This window comes from Artemia sp. Qi Xiang Cuo, chromosome 9 (genome assembly GCF_049724085.1).
Source record: "Artemia sp. Qi Xiang Cuo chromosome 9, ASM4972408v1, whole genome shotgun sequence".
Lineage (NCBI taxonomy): Eukaryota > Metazoa > Arthropoda > Branchiopoda > Anostraca > Artemiidae > Artemia > Artemia sp. Qi Xiang Cuo.
Window position 1 is genome coordinate 33406507 of NC_142802.1, and position 18792 is coordinate 33425298.

Below are 18792 nucleotides of genomic sequence, written 5' to 3' on the forward strand. Positions count from 1 at the left end.
AAGATCCAGTAATTATCTCTTTGGCTATGTAAGCCTCCCCGTAGTCCTCAAGACAATTCGTCCATTGTTTACATATAGTAGCTTATATGTTATTGAGAAATGTATGTATTCTGAACTTTACTTTCCAAAAAGACCAAGGGCATTCGGGTGAGCCTTTCACTCGGGTGAGCCTTTGCCTTATGCACTAGCACTGATTCCCTAGCACTAGCCGGTCACTGGAACACCGTAGGGGCACTGGGCCTTCAGAGTTTCTCGGAATTCGTGTTTTATTTCTCCAACCCCATAAAGGTCTGCATTAACTGGTGACTGGTTTGATGTTATATAGCATACTTCACCTGAATTTCCAAATAAAAGGACGATTGGTTTACTATTCAAACCTGCTTACAATTATAATAATCGCTACCGTCATAATATTCTTTTAGATTTTTTTTTCAGCAGAAATTTTTGATACTGTAAAGCTTTGGTTTCTTCCCAATACCTTTCAATATTTCTTCGAATTCTTTCTGACTGTTGTGCATTCCTAGACTAGAGACTACATCCTATTAAATTTAGCTCCGACCAGAGTAAAAGCTTTTCTAATCTTAGAGGTGAGGCCCAAATTCAATGACGCTCCCTCCTCCCTATGCACACATTATAAAGGAAAACAAATATAATATTTGACCAAGTACTTGGAAAGAAATCAAAATCTGATTATTTAAATATTAACTGTATAAAGACTTGTTTGAATGGAGTAATTATTAACTTTGCCGTGCATAAAATATACACACAAGCAGCATCCCGAAAGAGGAGCGTTTTCATTGGCTGTCAGTGACAGATATTAGTTGTTTTCGGGCCTCGGCCGGTTCTTTGTCTTAGGTCAAAATAAGTTTAGCTTGCCGAAATTGGTAATATAAGTTAGAAACTCCAAACGAAGCGAGAAGCATATTTTGAGCTTCTAATCAGTACTAATTAAACTTATTCTTAGGCCTTTGCTTGAGCTTATGAAACAAGGCTTAATTTAAATACTGGTGATTTACGTAAGGGTTAAGTCAAAAGAGGGATGGTTTAAACATGGGTCCATTTAAACGATGGTTTAGTTAAATGGTGATGATTTGTACAGGGGATTAGTCAAACAAGGGTTCAATTTAAATGGGGTTCAGTTGTGCCTGGGCTTAGTTAAACGGAGGTTCAGTTGCACGGGGCTCACTCAAATGGGGTTGAGTTACACATGGGTTGAGTTGCACAGAGGTATAGTTGTACGACGGTTAAGTTATATAGGGTTGAGTTGAACGTGGATCCAGTTAAATGGGGGTTCAGTTGTGCGAAGGTTCAGCTAAATAGGCTTGAGTTGCACGGAAGGTCGGTTACATGGGTTCAGTTACATGCCCATCCATTTTATGCAATTATCGTGTTCTTTTGTGTGATGCCATTCAGACGAAAAATGTTCTTTTTTTTTAATAGAGGTTCTAAACTAAGTAAGCCGAAGGGTGAACGTCCTGCCCAGGACCCACCAAAATATTGCCATGCCCCAAAAATGGGACATGTGCCCCAAGTTGGGAATCACGGCTTTAGCTTAAAGAGCAATTTGAGGAGTGGAAATCCCTTCTGTTCCTCTCTGTGTCCCCTCTATATTCATTTTGCCAACCAGAAAGGAAAAAAAGTTTCTTTGATTATGTTTGGCATCCTTCTTGATCATTTTTTAAAGTTTGACCTTAATACTCTAAGCTTTTTTGGATATCTAGGATCAAACTTGCTCTCTTTTCTAATAAAAAAAACCTTATATGTTAACAATAGACAACTTGCATAACTTACAGCTCTTGAAACGGGGGCGGAAGGGGGATGGAAATCCCGGAGACATAATTATTAAACCTTTGTACTGTTTTAAATAAAATGCCCATATAAAAATTTTGATGGGACGCATTTTGTGGAAAAACGGAGTGGGGGGGGGCTGGTTGCCCTGTTATCATTTTTAACTTTTAAAAATCGCACTTCAACTATTGATTTCCAATTGAATGAGCCCTCTCCAAATTTTATACGAACATATTTATCATAAAAGCCTTATGGGTTAACAATGGACAATTTGCTACAGCCCCAGGCGTTGCTGGCTGGGTTATTAATCTTGAAGGCATCGTTTTTTAGTCTTTGACTATATTGAACAAAATGGCTGTGTCAAAAATTTTATCGGATGCATTTGGGGAAAAAAGAGCGTGGGAGGACTGGTTGCCCTTGGATCACTTTTGACTCTTAAAAAGGCCGCTAGAACTTTCAACTTGCAACCAAATGAGCACCCTCCAAAGATTATTCGACCACCCATTCCATAATATGAAGTGTGTCTTGGAAAAAAAATCATATTAAATGATAAATCATTGAAGCCTTATGGCTGTTTAGTATAGGTAACGCTATAGCGGTGCATCTGATAGAATTCTGTTCCATGTTCTTACTACATTGTTTGTTTGTTTTTGAGTAGTTAAGGCTTTGACAGGGAGCCAGGAATAAGTTTAGTTTCGCATCGTTAGTAAGTTCTAATTACCGCAGCTTGAACTCATCTTATTTTCCTACCAATGAATAGTTTTTTGGCAGTAAATTGGGGACACCTAAAACAAAGGGATTATAGGGTAAACATGCCCCTCCCGTTCCCTTTTTGGGTGTCAAGAACCGATGCAGCCGAAATTAATCTCAAACTTTTCAGTTAACACATTTTGTGCGCTTTCTTTAAATTAATTAAAGATTTTTTCGAAAAAAAGTTTTTCAAAGAAAAGTAAAGAGCCATATTAAACTTAAGACCAGCAGAAATAAATCCCTGTAATAGTTCAAACTCGAAAATGACCAGAAATTATTACTAAAGAATAAACAAAACCCAAAACGAACAGGGATTAAGATAGATGATCATAGAAAACATGGGGCCATGAAGGATTTTGTCATCCCTGGAAGAGTAGTTATTTGACTTTTCGATTATTTTGAATAAGATGGATATACCAAAATTTTTATCAGATGCCGCTTTCATTTGTGAATAAACGTGCGCATCTGACCACTATTGTGAATTTGAGTGAACTGCTGGTCTTTACTGGTCATGAGAATTCTGTTTTGAAGAGCTGCACTTATGATGTTACATAATCTGCTGGATTGAGACAGGTCGCACTGAAAGTCTCCACAAATTAGAAACTCTCTGTTACCAAATCCGCACACCAGTCTGCTAAGACGGTTACAAGCCTAGGCGGAGCGCTTTTCGGAGTAACCATTATTCAAGTTTGTTGGGAGGTACACATTTACAAGAAAGAAGCTCGACGGCTCGTCCGTCGCGCATTTTTCACGCATTTGTTATGTCCTCACGATTCATATAGCTAGCAAAGAATTTGATCATCGAAGATAACGCCAATACCACCACTAATTCTTGCTTGAACAAACTGCCGCTTCATTTCGTATATAAACACGAACTTAGGAGGAAAATCTTAAATAAAGCGAAATTATCCTTAGCGAGTAGGTGCTCTTGCACACAGATGACATTGAAATCGGGAAGGACTTTTCTAAGGTAATCATTTATTTGATCGTCGTGACCGTACATATTTTGGCAGAAAATCTTTAGTTCATCCATTTTCGAACGTGGGGTGTTTTGTTAATTGCTTTTTTTTCGCTGGACAGGTAAGATTGTATCTTGAATAGTTGGATGTCATTTTTTCCATTTGTGCAATGGGCACATTTAGCACTAGTCGTTTGGCTAGGCGAACCTTTTGTAGATTCATGTGGCCCAGCACAGCGTGGACATCAAGGCTGATAAGGACAGTTTCGAGCCTAATGTTCAAGTGCCTGGCACTTGAAGCACCATTTTGGAATTTCCATAAATGCTATCACTTTGAGGTAAGTGTACTCAACATAGATCCCACTTTGAATAGCTTTATCTCAAGCCGAAGCATCGGCAAACACAAGGCGAACTGTGGGTGCTCTTCCATATGTCTTGGCTTCAGTAATGTGTGGCTTATTTGCGACTATATCAGCCGTGGAGGCCTCAAGTGAAAAAATAATTTGCACAAGGTAAGAAATTCTCACAAATTTTCCTTTAATGTCTGATACATTAAATGAGAGTGACTCAATGTTTCGGCGACAACATCCATTTCCGATTAAGTTGCTAGGCCTGGCTTAGTATGCTCTATCTTTTGCCTGTGTTTCGAGGCTATGTATTTCTCAGTGAATCGTTTTTTATTTCATCAGGACTCGGTCTTATTAGTAGCTAAATTACTTATGAGGGCACGGTTAAGAGGTTTCTTTGGATCTGCGTGTAGGGGTCACTCTACAGGCTGAAGTATGACAGCCTTGCATTATTCAAGGAGCGTGTCTAACCCTTCAACACACTAGGGTTCTCAAACTGGCATAGATTATGGTGACCTGCATGGTCACCACGTCTTGTGAAGCACGGGGTGTTGGAGACTATTGCCAAATCGTGACTGACATTAAATTCACCTTTGTTGCGCAACGTTCTCATGACATCGTCCATATCACTGAGAAACACATCTCGTCCGATTTGCTGGCTTCTATCTTTCCGATAACTCTGGATATAAACACTAATTATGCGCTTTTCTTCATTGTGCATTTTGCGGATAAGTCGAAGAATTATCCGCAATAGTAATTAGAATAATTAGGTGAGTTGAAGAATTTGGCGCTAGTAGCCATTACCGATTCTTTTGTAACATCATGATGCATGAGACGCGTTTCTTATATCGAGACGTCACATATCAGCAAAAATCCAGACTCAAAGTCCAGTTCAACCAGATATTATTACGTAATAGACTTCCAGCCAAGCATCGAAATATTGAAGTAAATATTTTTTGGACGGAATTGTTTGTTTTTTTCTAAATTTATTTTTGTTTTCCAGGGATGAATTCTATGCTCTTTCTTGGTCATTTTTCGAGGACTATGGGGACTTAATTCTGGCCCTTGCTGGTGCAACGGGCACAATTCATACCTTGAATCTAGCCACTAGAAGTTTGTATCAGACTTTTACCATCCCTTCCAAAATGAGAAAGAGTGTACACACCCTTCTTTTTGATAAAGAAAATCCTAGCCTGTTATATGGTAAGAGCAGACCATTTTTCTTGGAGAACTCTTGCTTTTAATAGTTTGTATAGGATATGGGCTTAAGCCATGTCGCTTTTCAGCTATTAAACAAGTAAATGAACAAGCAATGATATATCTGTTGTCACTACCATGAAAATCTTATTTTATTTTCACCTTTGTAGTGTTTCACCTGTTTTTTTTTCTTTTTGTTTGTATTCTGCAAGAGGTCATTTCTTCTTTCATCTCAAATCAGAGTTATCTGCCTCTCTGTTTAGTTGCTAAACACATGGCCGGCAAACACTCTTTGGGCTGGTGAAACGTATGTGGTGTTACTAACACTTATGAATGCATCAATTTTGTCTAAAAGCATTTGTCGTATGCTAAATTAGCAAGGGATGCCATGAATAGATGTTTTTTTTTAGTAAGAGAACTTTCTTTTGATACAATCTATAAGAAATCCTAGCTTCTTCATTAGTTAGACCCATAGTTGCCGGTTTCGATTGCTATTGTTCCATTTAACAGTATAATACCTTTTTTTAAGGGAAAAACGGCATAAGGAAATGGCAGAGGCTGACGGCTGGATATTTTTTATCCTAGGTCTATAGTCAGTTTCAAATGTCTTATTTTGGGGGCCATGTGAAGCAAAATCATTTCTGTATGCTAGAAATGAACAAAATAGATTAGTTTACTTGTATATTAAATGCATGAATGAAGAACTATGTCAGAATTGCTTTCAACAGTCATATTCTGTTATGCTATGGTAGGGTTTTACGAAGATAATTTCTTAAACCACATTGACCTGACATCACATAAAGAAAGAAAAACGAGCAAAAATGGGTTTTTTATAGGCCAAATGACGATACTGAAAAAACAAAGCGAATATTTCGAGAGGACAAACGCCTCTCTTCTTCAGCGCGAAACGAAACGATGTATCAATAAAAGCCAAAAATTAAAAGAATTAAAACCAACGACCTAACAAACATAAAAGCGATTTATTCGCCAATATCCGCGATTTGCACAAAATCCAAAAAAACATGAACTGCCATCGACGGATACTAGCGAGCAACTGACAAATGAAAGGGATCAATTCATTCACTCGAAAAAATAAAACGAACCTGCAATTAAATAAGTTGGAAAACTATGTCGTTTGATTTCGGATTTTAATTAAAGCATTTCTTGCAGACACCCTTTGAGACCTAAGGGGTTGTTCATGTGTTTGATTATATGACTGGGAAAGTGGTTCAATGTTTATTTCAGGGATTACTAAAGTATCGGCTTCTCTTTTGAGAAAACCGAAATTTGACTAGTTTATTCTTAAATCACCGGAATCTCTGTTTAAAGCTAGACCTAAATGTTGGTATTTATAAATTTCAACAGCTTCTCTGTAGTGCTGGACAATACCTTTATCATGCGAAATAAGACTAGCTTGATTAAACAAAATAGTATGGTCTGGTTTTTCAAATATGTGCTCTGCAAGGGCAGAGTCAAAATTTTCTGTTTTTTTCCGCTTTTTAAGTTTATTATTAATTGAACTAGAATGCTGGGTTAATCTATCTGTTAGTCGCTGATTTGTTCTTCCGATATACCAAAGACCACACGAACAAGGAATTCTGTAGACACCGGAATTTTCATCTATCGGTATAGGGTCTTTACCTTGATAAATTTGGGACCTGATAGTTTTTCTGGGTCTATAATAAGTGTAAATGTTATTTTTCTTTAGATTTTCTGAAATGTGGTCTGAAATCCCTTTAATGTATGGGAGACCAAGATAAACTGAATTTTCCCTTTGAGTTGTGTTTTCTGTGGAAATATCTGATAATCTTTTAATGCGTTTTGTAATTACAGAATTTATTAAACTAATTGGATAACCATTCCCAAATAAAATATCTCTAAGGTGGTTGAGTTCTAAATCCAAGAAACGTGTTGAACAGACTTTCAATGCTCTATCAACTAGAGAAGTGACAACTCCTCTTTTCACAGCAGGAGAATGATTGGAGGAATAACTTAAGTAACGGTCATTATGTGTGGGTTTTCTACGTATATACACTAAACATGAATCATTTCGGTGCACCAGAACATCTAAGAAAGGAAGACGCCTCTCTATCTCTGATTCCTCAGTAAATTTTAGTTTTGGATCCTAGGAGTTGAGCAAGTGAAGAAAAGAACCCAGAGACTCGTCACCATGCTCCCATAAATAAAAAATATCATCTTTAAAACAAACCCAAAATTCAGGTTTACAAGAACTTTGCAAAATAGCCATTTCTTCAAGGTCTTACATGAAAATATCAGCCTGTATTGGAGAAAGGGGGGCACCCATGGAGAGCCCATATTTCTGTCTATAAAAAATGCCTCTATAATGGAAATAAAAAGAAGTTTTGTTACAAAGGGCTGTAAGCGAAAGAAGTGTCTGAAGAAGCTGTTGAAATTTATAAATACCAACATTTAGGTCTAGCTTTAAACAGAGATTCCGGTGATTTAAGAATAAACGAGTCATATTTCGGTTTTCTCAAAAGAGAAGCAAATACGTTAGTAATCCCTGAAATAAACCTTGAACCACTTTCCCAGTCATATAATCAAACCCGTGAACAACCCCTTAGGTCTCAAAGGCTGTCTGCAAGAAATGCCTTAATTAAAATCTGAAATTAAATGACATAGTTTTCCAACTTATTTAATTGCTGGTTCGTTTTGTTTTTTCGAGTGAATGAATTGATCCCTTTCATTTGTCAGTTGCTCGCTAGTATCCGTCGATGGCAGTTCATGTTTTTTTGGATTTTGTGCAAATCGCGGATATTGGCGAATAACTCGCTTTTATGGTTGTTAGGTAGTTGGTTTTAATTCTTTTAATTTTTGGCTTTTATTGATGCATCGTTTCGTTTCGCGCTGAAGAAGAGAGGCGTTCGTCCTTTCGAAATTTTCGCTTTGTTTTTTCAGTATCGTCATTTGGCCTATAAAAACCCCATTTTTGCTCGTTTTTCTTTCTGTATGTAGGGTTTTATGGTTTTTTACATCGCGTATTCTAATAAATAAATGAATTTACAACAAAATGCAAGTTTCGTTGGAAACAATTGGCTAAATTTTGATGCACAAATGATGCCTTTACTTTTTAATCGGGAAATATTTATTCCTATTGAACCGTACTTGCTAGTTAAAATGAATTTACCCTTAGCAGAATGATATCAAATAATTTTGAACCATCACTCCCATCTAGTTCTGTATTAATTTTGGACATTCACCATTTAATTCATGTCTTCTTTTTTTATTTAAGTTATGTGTCAAATGATTTAAATTATGCCCAAGTTCCTTTTCAATTGCCTTTTGCTGTTCACCTGTAACCATTTACCATCAATTATGCTATCGCAATTGAGTTTTCCTTTGCTAAATGCCAAATGGATGGTCCTTCATAAGCCAATCATGAAAATTTTGCCTGCTGTCACTGTCAAAGCTAGTTTCTGTAACTGGCGTACGTGAAAACAGAGAATAAACAATTGCTGATGTTAAACGCAAAATTCAAGCTAACATGGTTGTCTTGAAGGTTGGCAATTGGAATCGCACCTGTATACCACACCTCGAAATACATAAGTAGCTAAGTAGGAATCTTGTGGACCTCATTGGTATTTTACAAGGCTCAAAAATCTGTAATAAAAAAAACAAAAACTATGATAAAATTTTCGCAAAAAACTTAATAAAAACCCATAAAAAAGATCCGTAAAAAAATAAATAAAAATAAAATCGGATCAGAAAGTTTGTTCAGATCCATAAGAAATGTCGCTAACAATTGTTGGTGAAAATTACTAAGAAAAGAATAATTATTCCCTGGTTTTGTATTTCGATCTGAGTGCAAATGTCATACCGTCGATGTAAAGAAATATAAAATTTTAAATGATAGGCCACAGATTTTTCAGGATTGCTTTACTTTTGCTGTGATATGTGTTTCGAATTTTTCTGTGCTGTTTAGAATCCTTGCTTACATATGAATTCGCTTTTTTAATGTTTTTGCACCAGATTATACGTTTTTGCGAATCGCAACTTCCAAACTTTGGCTTGTCAATATTTCTTTTCTCGTGGGCTATGAAAAATAAAATGTGAATAATGTTCAGTAAAAAAGGAACTTGCAGCAAAAGAGTTTTTTATTCAATATGCCAGCTTTTCATATGCAGATAGATGCGTGTATTGAAAGCCAAAGAGCCACTGAGGAGTGAATACACTTGAGGATTTATTCAGCTGTATTTTTTCATATTATACTAATTTACTCATATATGACGTTTATTTTGCAGCTGGTGCTACCTTTGGTAAAATATATATTTGGCATGTTTCGCCTCCATCATATGGTTGTGAAGAACCCAGTCTATTGAGAGTGCTTAGCCCAGGCAATAAAGAAACGATTCGAAGTTTGACTGAAATTTCCGAAGGATGTATCTTGGCATCTTATGATAATAAGCTGATGTGCTTCAAGGCTAAATGCTCCGATAAGATTTTAGATTTGTAAGTTATACAAGGAATTTGTGGTACCTTGAATTTCTGTTTTGGATTTGCATTGTTTATGAAGTGCTAGATCAACAAATATGTGCATTAAATACATGATTAGGGTACTATTGGAGGGGGTATCCTAGAAACTTACCATAGCTGAATAGACTAGGTATTAAAAAAGGGAGGATATTTTCGTTATTTTATGGGTTGAGGGTCAGGGTTTCCCTCTTATGTCCACCATAAGTGCAATGTAAACAAAATTAAAACTTTAATCTTTGATGCTTATGAAATTATTCCAGAAGGAAATATTGAGCGTACCTTTCTAAGTATGGATATTAGCTTTCATCTATTTTCAACATTTATGGTTAAAAACTTATCGGCTGGTAGTAGGTTTAATGTAACAAGAAACAGGGGTGGACTGCAATTGATGTACAAGAAAGATTTTCACACAACATTGTATAGAAAAAGTTTAACTTCATGTGCAATGTAAAAAGATGTACTTTGATATTTTGTTTTTGCTATAATAATGTGAGTTTCATTCAAGTAATTGTGTAACATAAACCAATACTACGGCTTCATAATGTTCTGATTCCAGATTTGGAGTTTGTTTCTTATCTTGATCGTCCAAGTATGTACTTGCATCACTGCTCATTGAAGCTCCAAGCCGAGTGAGGTCGACACAGGCACATCCGTCTCTCTCCTTCACCCAATCTCTTCATTGCTTCGCTCCATACCGTGTCCTTTAAATCCTTTATCATTGCTTCTTCCCACCCGGCTCGAGGACGTTCTGCAGTCCTTTTGGTCCCAATTTGACTGCCATAAAGAGCAAATGCCCAATCTCTGATTTGTCATCCGTAAAAACTGACCTAACCACCACAACCTTGTGTTCTTTATAGTGCAAGAACGTCGGATCAAATCACATTCTGTGACTACCCTATTGCTTGATATGTGGTCATTCAGAAGAGTACCTAAAACTATCATTAAACTCTTCTTCTGGAAAGAACTGCCAGAACTTCATTGATCTTTAAAAGTAGTTCGACCTTTCAGAGCGATACTTAACGACTAACATTATTTTGGTCTTCGATATCTTAAACTTAGTTTGAAGACATATCTTTCATTGTTACAACTTTTTTCAACTGCCCAAAAACAACCTGCACTTTGGTAATTCTGCTTTTTATGTCTTCACTGCATCTGTAATCCTTAGTAATAATGCTACCTTGGTAAGTAAATCAATTCCACTCTGTCAATCTCCTTGTTGCCTAAATTAATATCTTTGTCCTCATTTATTGCTAATTTGAGTGAGTTATTGATCTTGACATTAGTTTTCAAACGGATTGTCGCACCTGGAATTCTTTAGACCCCCAAGAATCTATTCATTTCGCTTAGATTTTTTTATTTAATATCCTCACGTCATTTGGATAACGTAATTCTAAGAGAGTTTTACCTTCCCATTTGTTACCATGCTCTTCCATAGCCTTTGCTGTGTTCTTTACGACAAACTACATCAAAATAATCCACAAAAATGGAGATTCAACACAACCTTGTTTGGCCTGTTATTCCAAACCAAATCAAATTTTCACCTTCCTTTCAACCTCAAAAGTAATAATATTACTCTTGTACATGGCACTGATACTACCCTCCTATCACCTTTATAATAATGGTTTTTGATTAAAGTCCTTCTACAATCTCTATGTACTTCTTTGTAAAAAAAAATCGTACCCATAACCTTCGGCATCTTATTTTTTACTATTTAATCCCTACCATGCTTGAAAAACTTGTTTATCGTACTATCAGTGCCTAAAGTACTATTGGCTTTTTTTTTCTTTTTCTTTTTTTTTTGTACCTTTTTCCAATCCTTTGAGTACCACTAATACTCCTGCCTTGTAAATAACTCTTCCTTCACTTCTAACGTATCAATCGTTTTCTCATTTTTTTTTGTTTGTTTAATTTACTGCAACTTTTATATGGGGTTTAAAGAGTTTTAGAAATGTTCTGCTCGTCTACCCTTCTCACACTTTTATCTCTAATTGACCCATCTTTCGCTTGGACAAATCCAGACTGGCTGCTCTCAATTGGCTAACATGACAAGCAATATCTCACTGTTGCACCACCTGGTCGTACATTCCAGATCCTCGGTAGTTTCATCTATAGCCTCCATTTACGTCCCTTTGTTCATAGTTACATGCCATCTTTACTTGCTTTTCTTTTCTCTCATTCTTGTAAAACCTGTCACTCAGAAACTTCTTTTACAATACCTTTTTTCTATTCTACCGATTTTTTTGCCTTCATTCTAATATTTTTTGCTGCTTTTCTAACTCCTTACAACATCTTCTGCTACTTTGGCAATAATGTACGTAAAACCATTTTACCCATTTTCTGCATTTCCGAATTCTGAAGTCTCCATTTCTATATCCACTGGTTTTTGAAATGTTCCTCTAAAATTCTAATCCTAGAGCTAGTCAATGTCAAAACTACCTGGTAAGTAGTTACATTTCCTCAAATCTAGCTTTAGGTTAACTCTGGGCTCTCCTAGACGATGATATCAAAACTAGATTGTGGTATCTGTAAAACTATAGGAGTCTCTTACCATTACTGTTTCCCTTTTCTACACAAATTTGGGGTAATTAGGATTCCATCTATCCATATTTACACCTACCTTGACATTGAAGTCCATAATAAAGATACTCTATTTTTTCAGGGATCATGTATACATGTTCCTGCAGTTTTGTTGGAACTTCATCTGAGTCAGTACTGTCTGTGTCCATCGGCTCTATAGATGACATATCTTCCTTATTCATCAAGAGTCCTACTTCCGGCATATAACACCACCTCTTTCCTTTCTAAATAAATAAATTCAATGAAACCTATTTAGTTTTACCTAACCCTTCGAAAAGAGCTTCTGAAACTCATAACAAGTTTAGTTAATAACATTTACATTAGTACGTAAAAACGCTTATACGATAGTTGTCCTTCAACGTTATTAATTAAAAAAACTTTTCCACAAAATAAGTTTTTCAAAAAAAAGTAATGAACTCCATTAAACCAAAAATGAGCAAAAATACAATCAAACAATCTACCAAGCATACCAATACCACAAATCAGTATCAATGAATAAATGAAACCCAAAACGAACAGAAATTAAAATAGATAACAGATTCAAACTCAAAACGAGCAGAAATTAATATGAGAAGGGTTCAAAATCCCTATGCTTTCTAAAAGCCAGAATATAATTTGTACTTTACTGAAAAAAATTCAAATGAATCTACTGAAAAAAATGTGCAATGTTAGTTTAATATGCATATGCTGATATTTATTCCTTTAAATCTTTATTGATTTTTGATTTCTTAAAGTTATAAAAGTGAACACATTTAAAAGAATTTTTTTTCAGTACATTAAAAATTATATTCTGGCTTTTAGAAAGCATAGGGTGTTAGAACTCTACTCATTTTAATTTCTGCTCGTTTTAAGTTTGAATCCGTTATTTATTTTAATTTCTGTTTGTTTTGGGTTTCATTTTATTTATTGATACTGATTTGTGGTAGTTGTATGCTTGGTAGATTGTTTCATTCTATTTTTGTTCATTTTTGGTTTGATGGAGTTCTTTACTTTTTTTTTAAGAAACTTATATTGTGGAAAAAGTTTTTTTTTAATTAATTTCTGTTCGTTTTATATTGACATAGTCTTTTTCAGGGAAAAAGAAAATAAGAGTTTGAATCTTTCCGGTTTTCCTTTAAGAATTTATAGTTTAGCCTGCTATCTATATGCTTGAGAAAATTTTTCATCAGTTTTTTAACAACATAAGCTCTTTTGAAAATTATGACACAAATAGTAGTGTTTAATTTAGTCATATACGTCCTCTAGTTGACCTGATAAATAAAAGTTAATACCATTTCCAGAAATTATATCGGTGCTCTTTCACAGCCTGGATACAATTACACTCTTTTGATTTAGTAAAATTTTAAGAGCAGAAGTAGTAATAGAAGTAGCCCCGAAAATTTGAAATTAAACCCTCAGTTGTTCTTGGTAAATTGCTGAGATGTCTTATTGGCAACCAGCATGCAAACAGTGTGTTTTGATTTTATTTCAAAACAACATTTAATTTTTAAGCATAATGGGCAAATTACATAATTTTAGGGGGTTGACTTACCCAATAATCCTAGAGATATAGTTGCTAGACAATTTAGCTATGAACAAAACTGCTGTCTTAAAATTTTGATTGGAATTGTCTGGAGAATTATGAGCTAAAGAGGAGGGCTGATTGCCCTCTAATCATTTTTGACTCTTAAGAGGACACTAGAAATTTTAATTTTCAATCAAATTAGCTCCTTAAAAATGTCAGTGATAGTACTAGCTATGATAGAGCATCGCTGCTTGTGTCCTTATATGTCCTTTTAATACCTGAATGCATATCGATTTTTCGTTTAATTGAAACTCCTCCTAAACGTTCCCTAAAAGTTTTATCTTAATACCATTAGTGTCATTAGTAACAGTAACTGTAGAAGCAGCATTAAATATATATACACAATATCTTCTGGCTAGCTCCAAATCCACAACCTATGAAGGTATGAAGGTAAAATTTTCAGAGAATGTTTCGTTATACGGATAACAATCTGCCATCCATATGCAGGTTGTCAAAAGGGCATATCGGCAATACCTTAGGAACAGTTTCGTGTGTGAAATTAAAACTTAAAACGCTTGTTGTGGGGGATGTTGAACTAACCAAAAGACAATATTTGCATCATAATACTATTGCTTCTACTCCTACAACTATTGCTACTATTACTATTACTGCTACTACTAATGCTACTAAAGTTAAGACCACTACTATTAATTGTACTCCTACTGCTAGTACTATATTTACTGGTGCTACTACTACAGCTAATAAACCTAAGGATATTAAGGTAAAAATTTTGGGCAATATTGTAACTGTATTGAAATAAATCGAAACACACTATGCCCATATAGGTTTTCAAGATGACGTATCAGCAATGCTTTAGGACCGGTTGATGGTATTAAGTTAATAATTTCATTGTGTGTTGAAGGGGATGCTGAAGAAAAGATGCTATTTGCATGCTGCTACTAATACTACTACAACTAATGCTACGCATAATTACTGAACCTTTCAACAACTGCTGAAAAAATTGATATCGCAAAACTTTGCTTGGATATTTGTTATTGGAAATGATGGGCGTGGGGGTGGGGGAGGTTTCTCTCAAATCACTTTGACTCTCAAAAAGGGCACTATAACTTCCAATTTAAAACCAATTTAGACCTATCTGAATTTAATACGACCACCTATTTCATTAAAACATTATATGCCCCCTTGGTATAACTTAAAGCCCTTGCCCCAGGACTCTGGGGGTTGTGCCAACCCTGGAAGCATTGTTATATGTTCTTTGGGATATTTTAAATAAAATTGCCATAGCACAATTTCAATCAGATGCATTTGGTGAAAAGAGGGGTTGTTTGATGGGGGGATGCTACTTGACCTCCATCACTATTGATTCTGAAAAGAGAACTAGAACTTCCAATTTCAACCAAATGAGCCACCTCTAAAGCTTATGCAACTATCCCTTTCCATAAGAACCTTGAGTGCCCCAGGGGCGTAACTTACAACCCTCGCCCTCAGGCTATTGTGGTTTGTATCAACCTCAAAAGCCTTGACACATCTCAGGTAGACACGACGTGTTTGTGGGTGTGTGTGGGGGGGGGGGTAGCTGCGCTCCGATCACTTTGACTCTTAAAAAGGGTGCTAGAACTTATGATTACCAATGCACATACGACCACCCTTTTATAAGAACCTTGTATGCCCCAAGGGCATAACTTACAACCCTTCTCTGAGAGCTGTTGGGGGGGGGGGGTCTTCCTCTTAAGATATAATTTCCGAAACCTTCAACTGTGATAAATAGAATTGTTATCTCCAAATTTCGACTGGAGGTGTTAAGGCAAATGCTGAGCACGGAAGGGGGGGGGGGGCTGTTTGCTCTCAAATCACTTTGACTCCTAAAAATTGCTCTATAACTTACAATTTCAAATCAAATAAACCCCATCTACTACAGCCCATTCAATAAAACCTTATACAGGGTGTTTCCGGAAAGTAATAGGACTGATTTTCTTCTGCCACGACTGTACCTCGGAGCGTGCGCGCGCCGACTGGACTCGTTAGAGAGCCCACCTAGCTAAGGAACGAGCGATTGATCAGTTGTCTCCGATTACCTGGAGAGTCATGACAGGCATTTTGCGCGACGTGTTTCTGTGAGCAGTGCAAGCAGAAAATGCAGCGTTCGTTAGAGCAGAGATACGTGATTAAATTCTGTGTAAAACTCATAAATCTGCGACGGAGACGTTTGATATGATCAAACAGGCTTACCCAGATGTTGCTTTAGCAAGAAGTGGTGTATTTCGGTGGCACCAGGCCTTTTTGAAGGGCCAGGAAGAGGTCGCCGATGAAGACCCTGCTGGAAGACCTTCGACAATCACCGACAGTGTCACTCGTGTGCGCAAAGTTTTCAACTCAGATTCTCGACTAAGTAATTGCCCAAATGTTAAATTTGCCAAAATCTGTCGTTCATAACATTGTGACGGAGCATTTGAACATGCGCAAGGTGTGCACGAAGATGGTCCCAAAAGGGCTAACTGACGACCAGAAATTAAGGCGAGTGGAAGTGTGCCAAGAAAATTTGAAGATATGTGAAAGTGACCCCCAATATTTGAATAACGTAATCACAGGTGACGAGTCCTGGATCGTTGAGTATGATCCCGAGACAAAGAGGCAATCTTCCGAGTGACACACGTCGGCGTTTCCTCGCCCAGAAAAGGCAAAAATGAGCAAATCCAAAGTGAAAACGATGATCATTGTCTTTTTTGACGTCAAAGGCATCGTCCACCAGGAACTTGTTCCTTCTGGTAAAACCGCCAACGCTAAGTTTTATGTGGAAGTGCTCAAGAGACTCAAACGAATGGTCAATCGGGTCCGACAAAACATCGCAGCCAACTGGAAGTTGCCCCACGACAACGCCCCAGATCACACCGCCTTTCTCGTAAACAGCTACCTAACTAAGCCCGGCATCCCAACGTTTCCGCAGCCGCCCTACAACCCAGATGTGCTCCCCCCGGAATTTTTTTTTGTTTCCTCGCCTGATAAGGCCGATGAAAGGCAAGCATTTTGAGTCCCTCACTTTTGACACTTAAAAAGGGACTATAACTTCCAATTTTCAACCAAATGAGCCTCTTCTAAAGTTAAAAAAACCATCCATTCCATAACAAACTATCTCTGGGGTTTGTTCCACCCCCAAAAGCCTTGTTATATGATATTTAGACTATTTTGAATAGAATGGCTATCTCAAAATTTCTATTAGACGCATTTCGGGACAATACGACGTGTGCGTGTGCGGGGGGGGGGGTTGCTGCCCTCCGATCACTTTGACTCTTAAAAAGAGCACCAGAGCATCTGATTACCAATCAAATGAACCCCCTCTTAAGTTTATATGACCATGGTTTCTATAAAAACCTTATATGTCCCTAGGGCTTAACTTACAACCCTTGCCCTGAGGGCTGGAGGGATTTTTATCCTCAAAGACCTAATTACCAGACTTTTTCAAATACGTTGAACAAAATAGCTATCTCAAAATTTTGATTGGAAGTGTTTGGGGAAATGATGGGCGTGTGTGGGGTGGGGGTCATTTGCCCTCTGGTCACTTTCAACTAATAAAAAAGGCACTAGTCCTCTCAATTTCCAATCGAATTAGCACCTTTTTGAAGCTGCTACGACAAAACTTTCTACAAAAACCTTATATGCCACAATGGCGTAACTTACGACCCTTGTCGTGAGGGCTATGGGGGTGGGGGTGTGTCATCCTCAAAGACATAATTACCAGACCTTTCAGGTACGTTGAACAAAATTGCCATATCAAAATATTGATCAGAAATGTTTGGATAAATGATGGGCATGGGGGGTGATTCTCCCTCCGATTACCTTTGATTATTAAAAAGGGCAATAGCTCTCTCAATTACCGCTTAAATGAGCCCTTTTTTATGTTTACATGACAACGCTTTCTATAAAAACCTTATATGCCCCCAGGGTATAACTTACAACCTTAGTCCTGAGGGCTCTGGGGGGGGGGTGTCATACTCGAAGACATAATTTTCGGACCCCTCAACTACGCGCAACAAAATGGCTATATCAAAATATTGATCGGAAGTGTTTTGGGAAATGATGGGTGTGGGGGGAAGGCATTCGCCCTCCGATCGCTTTTGACTATTCATAAAGGCACTAGTCCGCTCAATTCCCAATTGAATGAGGCCTTTTTTAAGTTTATATGACAACTTATAATAACCTTACATGCCCCAAGGGCATAACTTACAACCTTTGCCCCCGGAGGCTGGGGGGTGCCTCAAAGGCATAATTTCCGGACCTTTCAACTGCGTTGAACAGAATGGTTATCTCGAAATTTTAATTGGATGTGTTCTGGGAAATGGTGGGTGTGAGAAGGGGGTCGACTATTGCAAACGACACTTGTCCTTTAAATTTCCAATCGAATGAGCCCCTTTTGAAGTTTCTACGACGATGCTTTCTATAAATACCTTATATGGCCCCAGGGCATAACTTACAACGCTTGGCTTGAGGGCTGTGGGGAGAGTGTCATTCTCAAAGAAATAATGTTAAGAACTTTCAATTACGCTGAACAAATTGCCTCGAAATGAGTCCGCTCTCGAGTCTCTGAAAATTCCGTCTCTCCGTGAGCGTCGATACGAAACTAATGCTCAGGTTTGGACATTCGTTACTCGCATGTGAGAACCACCGTTCTTTACTACCACCTCCTTGTACAAAACGTTTGAATACCCGAAGCAAAATCAAGCTTGAACCCCCAAGGTGCCGTACAAATCGTTTCGTGAACTCTTTCATCCCTTTTTTGTTAGTGCATTTAATCGTACGTAATTTTTTTTTTTCTTTCACTTTAGTGACCAATGTTGTAAAAAATAGCGTTAATTAGTTGTGGCCTAGGCCAAAACAATGAATGCTCTTTTTGTTAAATAAATCTATTCTATTCTATGAAAAAGAAAAAAAATATCATATATGCTGCTGCCATCTGGTTTTTGAAGTAAATGCATTTACCGACCTTTTTTGGCACAATGTGCACCACAGTAGACAGAATATACCAGTAAGCTTATCGCAGATCATTTCTGGTCTTCGTTCTCGTTGCGAACAAAAAGCTCCTCCCACTTATTTCTGCATTAGCGGGAATATTGGTTAGTCTGTTTCCGATTGTTTCAATGCACTTTGATGGAAACAGACGG

General features: G+C 37.1%; 1 protein-coding gene across 2 annotated transcripts in view; it reads left to right on the forward strand.

The window, feature by feature from the left end:
* LOC148948587 (leucine-rich repeat and WD repeat-containing protein 1-like) overlaps positions 1-18792 on the forward strand; it is a 34298-nt gene that overhangs the window by 8729 nt on the left and 6777 nt on the right. For both annotated transcript variants that reach the window (XM_089093997.1, XM_089093998.1), the window contains exons 3-4: positions 4847-5046; positions 9303-9510. In XM_089093997.1, the coding sequence (XP_088950123.1) occupies positions 4847-5046; positions 9303-9510 (408 nt within the window). The remainder of the gene's footprint in view (positions 1-4846; positions 5047-9302; positions 9511-18792) is intronic.